This window comes from Osmerus eperlanus, chromosome 2 (genome assembly GCF_963692335.1).
Source record: "Osmerus eperlanus chromosome 2, fOsmEpe2.1, whole genome shotgun sequence".
NCBI lineage: Eukaryota > Metazoa > Chordata > Actinopteri > Osmeriformes > Osmeridae > Osmerus > Osmerus eperlanus.
This window is the reverse complement of record NC_085019.1, coordinates 1,648,189-1,657,900: the sequence shown is the minus strand read 5'-3', so window position 1 is coordinate 1,657,900 and position 9,712 is coordinate 1,648,189. Positions and strand designations below refer to the sequence as shown.

Here is a 9,712-nt window from a genome sequence, read left to right as displayed (position 1 = left end):
GATGATGGACATGTGATGGTAAACCACCAGTCCAACCCCCCCGCCCCCCAACCCTGTCTGTAAACTCTCTACTGCCACCCAAAGGACATCTACTGAACTGCATAGCACACATGCCAGTCTTCAGTATTGGTTGTAAGCATTAGTACACTAACCCGAGCTCATATGTTTCAAAACTCCAGAGCAGTAGTCTATAGGTGTGGCACAAACATTTGGAGAATGGCCACCCTGTGCCGACAGATCTGTGGAAATACTCTGCAGGAAGAACACTGTGTTACTTAGTAACAGTGTTACTTAGTAACACAGTGTTAGGCTAGTCCTGCCTGGGAGATGTCGTTCTGATATCTAGAGATGGAAAATCTCTTCTTCTCTCCTCAGCTCTACTCTCCGTTTCTGTCCCAGTCCTGAGTCACTTTAAATGTAACCAATGCACACTGACAATGAATGGGCTTCTTTCTCCCAGTATGGGACTGGAGTTTTTGTAAGTAGAATGGTGAAAACAAAAAATAATTATACTATGCAAAAAAGTGGCATAAATGTATGAGAAACCGTAGTGATTTTGTAGAGAGTTTGTTTTGTAGTTGTTTTATTGGGAGGGCTTTTGTAAACTCTTGATAATTAAAAGCCTGTTTGTCTGAAAAAAGAATGTTGCTTCTGTTCTTTTGTTTGACATAAAACATGTATCAAGCTTACAAACTAAACGAACTGAGGGTGATCTTCCACCACCATCACCTCAGTTTCTTTCCATCTGCTACTGGCCAAAGCCAAGGACTCCCATTGACATTCATTCATTATTTAACCCAGTATCTGATTGCACTATTGCACTATGTTGACCACTCATGCTGCTCATTCTTATTCTTATTCTTATTTTTATATATATTTTATATTTAAATTGTTTTATTCTTAGATTGTTTAGTTCTTAGGAATAGTTAAATTCCTAAGAATTTAACTATTCTTTAGTTAAATTCTGTACCTTTACTTAATTTAAGATTTGTATATGTTTAGTGTTTGCACCTCCCTGCCACTGTAAATTCTGTGTTTGTATAACATACATGGCGAATAAACCAAATTCTGATTCTGATTCATCTGCTGGTCCGATTTCCATTCAGAAGTAATAGCAGCAGATAATAACAATCAAACAAACCATTTAAACTAACGTTGTGTGTCTTGAGGGAGAGTGTTCCCAGGACATCTGGAGACCTCCTGTAGAAGTTAGCTGAAGGTAAACCTGACTCCCACTCCTCTCCTGTGCCTGTTTTCAACAACACCTGTAAGGTGTTAAGGTTAGGTAGTGCAGTAGTATAATAGTATAAACAGAACAGTAGCTGTACAATCCTAACAGCTGGCATTGCACGACATTTGAAGGGAGTTTGTTTTGTACTAGTCAGGTGTACGGAGTCAGGTGGCTGAGCGGTTAGGGAATCGGGCTTGTAATCAGAAGGTCGCTGTTTCGATTCCCGGCTGTGTCAAATGACGTTGTGTCCTTGGGCAAGGCACTTCACCCTACTTGCCTCGAGGGAATGTCCCTGTACTTACTGTAAGTCGCTCTGGATAAGAGCGTCTGCTAAATGAAAATGTAAATGTAATGTACTACGGTGCAGCACAAGATGCCTGGTAGGCTGGCCTGGTAGCCTGGTGGTAACTTGTGGCATATATCATTATTACAGATGGCACTGTAGAGCTTAGTTTTGTTTGTTTTTACCTGGGTGTGGCACAAACAGCCTGGTGTGTGGGTGTAACAGGTGGTGTGATTTGTTTTGTGTCAGGGTTCAGCAGGAGCAGCTGGCTGCCATCTTCCAGCTGCTAAGAGCCAATCAGGAGGCCCTGGAGGTGACTGAGGGAGAGATGGAGGAACAACTCAAATTGTACACTCTTTAGCCAGCTACCAGGAATGGGCGAGGGCAGAGAGAGAGAGTTGTTTAGTCATTAGGTGTGTTCGACTTTATGCAGCGCCGGCGGCGCCTACAGTCTGCTGCAGATGGCTGACTTGAAGCAATGAATGCCATTGGCTGCTTCAAGTCAGCCAGCTGCAGAAGGCTGTCGACGCCGCCGGCGCTGCATGAAGTCGAACGTACCTAATGTTATCTCCGGACCACGGGGTTCAATACTTGAATGTACAATATTTAGTATCCAACTTTTTACAGATATTTATATTGTTAATATTACGACAGTCAATTGTCTGGTCGAAACAGCCTACTAGCAGTGACGTAACTTACTAAACGTCTCTATTCCGGAAGATGTTAAGTGAAGAATGACACTCGGTCAGTCGAACTTTTTGTTGAGTTGTTTTTTAGTGAGCTTTTAATATGTATGAGTAAGTAGTGGATGCATCACATCTTGTGTTAGTGTACACGTTAAATTATATAATGTTTTGTGATGGCTGAAACATTGCTAACAGTGTCTGTATCAGAGTACTCGTTAGATGCTATGGAGATGTTTTTATTGTTATAGATAAGCAGAAACGTGAACTTAAATGAGTACCCTTGTTGATGGGTTTTCTATATCTTAACGACATTAAAAAAGTATATCAAAATGTGCTTGCATGCAAATTTCTGTGTACCTACTATTAAATGAACTGTCTATAACCAAATTGTTCTTTATTAACACGTATTTCTGTTACTCAGTGAAACTTATGTTCGAACACTGAACTGATGGAAGCAATCAAAGCAAGCAAATCAGATTTTTTTCTGCCTTATTTCACTTGGCTTTTTTTCACTGAAATATGCCCTGGCAAATCATTAGTCAGAGGTGTGCGGAGTGCTGACATAACATGAACATAACCCAGTTCAATAATTATGTGATTTTTTCTTGCGGTTTCTACTTTAACAACTATTCATGTTATGTTATAGTATTGTATTAATCTCATCAAATAATTCTGAAGTTTTGACCCAAACGGCTGTAAATAACAGACTATAGGCTATTACAACTCAGGAGAATAATCACTAACATGTCTGGGTAACTGGGCTATTCACGAGGGAGACCCTTGATCAGCAGAATCACAGAATCAGTCAGAATTACTTGTCTGTAAGGAATGTGTAGGCTACTTTGCCCAACTGCCTTCTGGGATCAAGGGTCAAGACTCAAATATAAAAAATAAAAAGGAGGAAGAAGAAATTATTGAAGTAAGAAAAATGGCTTCCAGTCTCAATCCCTGTGCACGTGCCCACTCTGGATGCTTTGAGCACGCCTCCGCGCACCTGGACAAGGAGGGGCGTCAACAACTTCAAAAACAGGCGATTAATTGTCGATTCATATGAAACAAACAGCGATGTTAACCTGGCGGATGATTCATCGATAGTGAATATCCGGCATAGGGCAGCGGTTTGGCGGGAGGGTCTATACAGTCGTGACTAGCATGTCTAACACTTTATTTAAGATCCCCTGAGGAAAAATGAAATGTACTAAAAAAGTTGTTTTTCTCGTCGCAGCTCTTTGCGTTACTATAACGACGATTATTTACAGTCAATTTGGCTTTAACACCACACCACAAAGAAGGTAAGATGGAGTTACTTCTCATTCATTTATATATTGCCAGTGTTTGTGTTTGAATCCCAGTGCTACCTCTGCGTGCCTAGGAGTTTCTTATCTCTTCAATTCACCGGGTATTATTTAAACACTCCCTTTACAAAAATTACAAAAAGGCAGCACTATCGTTGTTAACGAAAACCGTTCAGCACTGAACAGTGCCCCTATGCGTACCGGTCCATACTTCTCCTGGTGGGTTTAAGGTAACATGCAACTATTTAAGTTTAAGTAGCCAAAGGCTATCTTGACAAAACCACCACCTTGAGCGACAGTACTTTGAACTGTGCCTTTAGTCAGGTGCCTCTCACAGGGATCTAGATCATTGTTTTCACATTGTAAAAAAACACGTTCCGAAATGCTGCCGTTATTTTCAGTCCGACAAGCGAATGTAAGTTTTTACAGCATCTCTGCAAGCTGCCTAACACACAAGTACCAATAGAACAATTCAAACAATAAATAACAGACGACCAGGTCTGTCTTGTATACATTCAACAGGATTTCTACACGTATACCCTGTTCATCATTGACATCTTGACGTACCTTTCCAACATGTCCTCTGCCACAGTCCAGATGGAAGAACTGATACCATCTGGAACTTTAAGGAGGAGCAGTGGAATCTCTCAACCAACATTAGGGAGGAGGTAGGAGAGAGGAGGAGGAAGGGGGGAGGAGGAGGAGGAGAGAGGAGGAGGAAGGTACCTTGGGAGCTAGTACCTAGATGTCGTCGTCATCATCAAAATGGCATCATGACCACCATTGTGTGCGTGTGAGAGAGCGCGAGAGCGTGAAGGAGGAAGTGATATCTGAAACCACTGGCCTGCCCTGTACTAACTGTCTAACATGGTTTCTCTTCTACTTCCAGGAAGAGGCTACCTGCTCCCTGAGAGAGGCTGCCCGACAGGGACACTTCCTGGGACAACGCTTCAACTTCTCAGTCCCTGTTTTCCAGTGGGCCGGAGGCTTCCAGAAAAGCTCCTGGCGCAGACTGCGTAAGCGTGACCCTCCTTACGGATGGAAGGGCCTGGAAGTGGGGGGTAGGTATAACCATCTCCCTCACCCAAAACAGCAACTAAGGCAGTGCCTGTTGGTCGTGAGCAATAACACTGGTGAATTTAAACTTCATACACTGCCTGGTTCTTCACAAACAGACCGGCATTCCTGTCTTTATTGTTGAGATAATGTTGGGTTCCCTCAGTCACACATTAGAGGGATATAGATGGATAGTGATGTTCACTACATTTACTGTGTGTTTTCTGATGGACCAGTGAGACTAGGTAAAAAAAACGAACCTATATGTGGTGGCTTATGCCCAGTCAAACACTGAGACACTTATAGGAGTCAGGTGGCTGAGCGGTTAGGGAATCGGGCTATTAATCAGAAGGTTGCCGGTTCGATTCTCGGCCGTGCGAAATGACGTTGTGTCCTTGGGCAAGGCACTTCACCCTACTTGCCTCGGGGGAATGTCCCTGTACTTACTGTAAGTCGCTCTGGATAAGAGCGTCTGCTAAATGACTAAATGTAATGTAATGTAACCAAACACGTGTTAAGTCAAGACAGCCATATCTGCCTGTTCAGTCTTAGGTCAATACTTGAGTGCACTTGACTAATTTCACCCGATAAAAATCTACCAACTGCTCGGCCCCTTGATATCTAACTGTGACACAGATCAAACGCACCTCCACAACTTCCTCAGTGATTGACCTGTGTGAGTGACCCAGGCGTGTGGGTTGTTTTAGTGCTGCGGGCCGCCCTGACACAGCTCAAGGAGCCGTCCTGTGGTCAGCTGCTACAGCGCGGGGCAGGTGACCAGTGTGTGCGCTGTGCGGTGGTGGGGAACGGGGGGATCCTACGGGGCTCCGGACAGGGCGGGGCCATCGATGCGCACGACTATGTCTTCAGGTGAGACGGGAAGCGAAACACAAGGGGGGGGGGGGGGGGGGTGAGAGGAAGAGGGGAGCTTGGCAAATTTCCCCACTGTGGGACTAATAAAAGATTATCTTATGTCTTATCTTGTATAGGTTCTGTGATGAGGAGCCCTGGCTGTTACTACTGGTGCACTCTCTTTGGGATTGGTCGATGGCATTTGGATTCATTTATTAATGATTTTTGTTTATTTGTTTTTCTGTGTGTGTTTCAGGATGAATGGCGCAATAACAAAAGGGTTTGAGGATGATGTGGGAACAAAAACGTCTTTCTATGGCTTCACCACCAACACCATGAAGAACTCCCTCATATCCTACAGACACAACGGCTTCACCAGGGTTCCACAGGGTGAGGTGAGAGAACTAATGGTTCCTTCAGGGTGAGATGAGAGGAAACTAGGGGTCCTTCAAGGGGTGGTGAAAGATATCCGGGGTTCCTTCAGAATGGGGTGAGAGATAACCTGGTTTCCAAACGGGTAGTGAGAGAACTGTGGTTCCATTAGAGTGAGATGGGAAAGAACTATGAATTCTTTAGGATGGTGACGACGCCAGATTCTTCCCCCATCCCCATCCGGTCCCATCTGGCCTCAGCCCTACCCTCGTGCCTCACTGATGTTGTCTACAGCAGCGAGTTAAGTGAACATATGTTTGAGCGGCCGCTAAGATATTTGAGCTCAGCAAGTGTGTGCATGTGGAATGGCTTCAAGACAGCATCTCGTCTCGAAGCCTGTTTCCTGTCTCTATTTTTTTTATTCTGTTCAAGCCTCTTTTGTTCCTGCCCTCTCTTGTGCTCAGGGAGTTCGCTACATCTTCATCCCCTCAGACCGGAGAGACTACGTGATGCTGGCTGCTGCCATCCAGGGCCAGACGGTGCAGTCAGGGGCCGACCGTGGAAACTGGTGAGCCGCTGCAGTTCAGCCCTTGACCTCCAGGTGGCGGTGGTGTATTTAGGTGATTTTGACGAGCTGCTGGACATCTTGCTAGAGATGCTTGTTTATGTAACAGTTGTCTCTGGCCTGTCTCCTCAACAGGACGCCCATGTATTTTGGGTCAAATCCGTCAGCTGATAAGTTCAAGATCCTTCATCCTGATTTTATTTCATACGTGACCCAAAGGTAAAAACCTCCTGTTGCTCTCCACACACATCTCTCTTTTGCCCCCCTTTCAGGTGATGGTTATTTCCAGAGGTAGACAGGGGGGTGATGGTAAGCAGGTGTCTGAATTGTGTCCAGGTTTCTGGACTCTCACCAGCCGAAGAGTCAGCTGTACATGCCCAGCACTGGAGCTCTGATGTTGATGACTGCTCTGCACACGTGCGATCAGGTACGCACACACACACACACACACACACACACACACACACACACACAGCAGCCCTCTCTGCGCACACACACACACACACACACACACAGCAGCCCTCTCTGCGCACACACACACACACACACACAGCAACCCTCTCTGCTCACGCATGCATGTGCGCACACACACACACACACACAGCGCTCTCCAAGACACGCACATTCACACAGCCACACTGCAAGACAATCCCTCTAACTAACTTGGATCAACAATCATACACATTCCAACATAAACAAACAGCTCACGTTTCTAACCATCCGTATGTGATGCCAGTGTGCACGACCCACCATCACTGCTGCAGTGTCTGATTGATTTCTCTCATGAGTAATTAACCAGCCGCTGCCCTCAGCCCTCTCTCATGTAACCTGTTGACTTTGGTCCGCATCGAGGTGAGAGAGAAAAGCTGTGCGCTACCTGTTAGCGACAGGAGAGGACAGGAGAAGAGGGGGACTCTCGGTTTAACTTTAGCATGTCAGATGTTAGGTTACCATGGTGATTGCCACTTTCTCCCTCCCTCTCCCCCTCCCCCTTTTGCTCTACCTCCCTCCCCTTGTATTTCTCTCTCTCTCTCTCTCTCTCTCTCTCTCTCTCTCTCTCTCTCTCTCTCTCTCTCTCTCTCTCTCTCTCTCCTTCCCAGGTATCTGCCTATGGCTTCATCACTAGAAACTCTAAAGACTTCTCTGAACACTACTACAATGCCGTCTGGAAGCCACTGCGTTTCCTTGCCAACCACGACTTGCAGATGGAGAGCTGGCTTTGGGAGTCCATGGACCATCACAAGCTCATGACCCTGTACAGGAGGACAGTCAATAAGCAGTGAGGACTGCTGGGAAATGGAGTTTCGTTGTGATTCTTCGAAAAACAAACCGCTGCTAGTTGTAGTTGACAATTGTATTGAATATGCTGAAGTGAGACATGCTCTCATTATCTCCAGTATACCTCTAGAAAGCCTTCTTCTTTTTTAAGTTGTTTTATGGAATCATTCAATGTTATAATTTGATTTGCCATGTTTTAGTGGTGACATAATCTGTCACTGCAAGAGGAATGTGAAACAGAAATTAAACCTGTCTAAGTTTGTACAGGTTTTTACAAAGTAATGAATCATTTGTTGTTACCTTCAGGATATAAAGCACCTTCTGTTTAGATTCTGTGTGTGCGCTAGAGAGTAGTGCTGTGTGTGTGTGTGCTAGAGAGTGGAGCTGTGTGTGTGTGTGTGCTAGAGAGTGGTGCTGTGTGTGTGCTAGAGTGGTGCTGTGTGTGTGTGTGTGTGTGTGTGCTAGAGAGTGGTGCTGTGTGTGTGCTAGAGTGGTGCTGTGTGTGTGTGTGCTAGAGAGTGGAGCTGTGTGTGTGTGTGTGCTAGAGAGTGGTGCTGTGTGTGTGCTAGAGTGGTGCTGTGTGTGTGTGTGTGTGTGTGTGCTAGAGAGTGGTGCTGTGTGTGTGTGTGCTAGAGAGTTGTGCTGTGTGTGTGTGTGCTAGAGCGTAGTGACTGTGTGTGTGTGTGCTAGAGAGTGGTGCTGTGTGTGTGTGTGCTAGAGAGTGGTGCTGTGTGTGTGTGTGCTAGAGAGTTGTGCTGTGTGTGTGTGTGTGTGTGCTAGAGAGTGGTGCTGTGTGTGTGTGTGCTAGAGAGTTGTGCTGTGTGTGTGTGTGTGTGTGCTAGAGCGTAGTGACTGTGTGTGTGTGTGCTAGAGAGTGGTGCTGTGTGTGTGTGCTAGAGAGTGGTGCTGTGTGTGTGTGTGCTAGAGAGTGGTGCTGTGTGTGTGTGCTAGAGAGTTGTGCTGTGTGTGTTAGAGAGTGGTGCTGTGTGTGTGTGTGTGTGCGTGCTAGAGAGTGGTGCTGTGTGTGTGTGTGTGTGCGTGTGTGTGCGTGCTAGAGAGTGGTGCTGTGTGTGTGTGTGTGCTAGAGAGTGGTGCTGTGTGTGTGTGTGTGTGTGTGCGTGCGTGCTAGAGAGTGGTGCTGTGTGTGTGTGTGTGCTAGAGAGTGGTGCTGTGTGTGTGTGTGCGTGTGTGCGTGCTAGAGAGTAGTGGCTGTGTGTTTGTGTGTGAGTGCGCCCTCCATTGTTATTACGCTCCATCACACACACCAACATTAAAGGCCCCAGCCCTCAGAAGGATCCTGAGTGTTGTGAAGCGTCTGTTTGTGGGAGTGAAGCTCTTTCATCTGGCTGCAGAGCCCTTATCTTCTCCCCCAGAGCAGGTGCAGCCTTCTTCTCACACTAAACCTCTTCTACTCATTCAGAACCGCTGCTTTGACTAAGGCTCGGTCACAATGGTGACTGTCACGTTATGTACCCAGAGGTCTATTGAAGCCAGACTTAAATAGGTGAGCGTTGACTTTCAGACGCTTTGTCCGGTGTCTGTCTCTACAAATTTCAAGCGCTATTGAGAGGACATTAGCTTTGATCTGCTGTGAACTGTTGACGTGGTGTGTGTGATAGAGTAAGTAGAATGGATGAGTGTGATACATGCACATGTGTACTTATATCTGTGATACAAGAAGGAAGTAATTCCGTATGCATAATTTTATGGGGTATTTAAGATGTTTATTAATATTTTAATTTTACTGGAGAAGGTTTAGCCATGTAGGAGGGCTAAACCCACAAATCAGTTCATTTTCTATTTACGCGGATTTTAATTGAGTTCCATTTATAACAAAAAAGAAGGGATTTTTTTATATAGCAAATAAAGTTTACCACATGACACGGGACGACAGCTTGTTTTAGGGATGAGGAGGAGGGGGAGAAAACGAGTGCGCGGTAGGAGGGACGAACACTGGAAGCAGGGATCCAGCGAAAGAGTGGTCGTGAGATACGGGGTGGTGTTCACCGCGAAGAAGTAGAATAAACGCCGTTCAAGAATACTTCTCACCTCGAAAGTATTCAGACATTGTTGACGTATCTGTAAGTGTAGTCT

General features: G+C 45.6%; 1 protein-coding gene across 1 annotated transcript; it reads left to right on the top strand.

Annotated features, from left to right (window-relative positions):
• Positions 1–3,146: 3,146 nt before the first annotated feature.
• On the top strand, positions 3,147–7,971 carry st6galnac2 (ST6 (alpha-N-acetyl-neuraminyl-2,3-beta-galactosyl-1,3)-N-acetylgalactosaminide alpha-2,6-sialyltransferase 2). The gene is made up of 9 exons (XM_062486422.1): positions 3,147–3,492; positions 4,088–4,163; positions 4,385–4,556; positions 5,259–5,421; positions 5,660–5,798; positions 6,240–6,343; positions 6,476–6,559; positions 6,677–6,767; positions 7,441–7,971. The coding sequence occupies exons 1-9, from the start codon at positions 3,389–3,391 to the stop codon at positions 7,621–7,623; spliced, it is 1,116 nt and encodes a 371-aa protein (XP_062342406.1). The 5' UTR covers positions 3,147–3,388; the 3' UTR covers positions 7,624–7,971.
• Positions 7,972–9,712: the final 1,741 nt, after the last annotated feature.

Bases quoted from the DNA above. Each gene is read 5' to 3' on its own strand.
- st6galnac2 (XM_062486422.1), top strand. From the start codon at position 3,389: ATGAAATGTACTAAAAAAGTTGTTTTTCTCGTCGCAGCTCTTTGCGTT. The intron at 5,799-6,239 runs GTGAGAGAACTA...TCTTGTGCTCAG, and splicing joins CCAGGGTTCCACAGGGTGAG to GGAGTTCGCTACATCTTCAT. The intron at 6,768-7,440 runs GTACGCACACAC...TCTCCTTCCCAG, and splicing joins CTCTGCACACGTGCGATCAG to GTATCTGCCTATGGCTTCAT.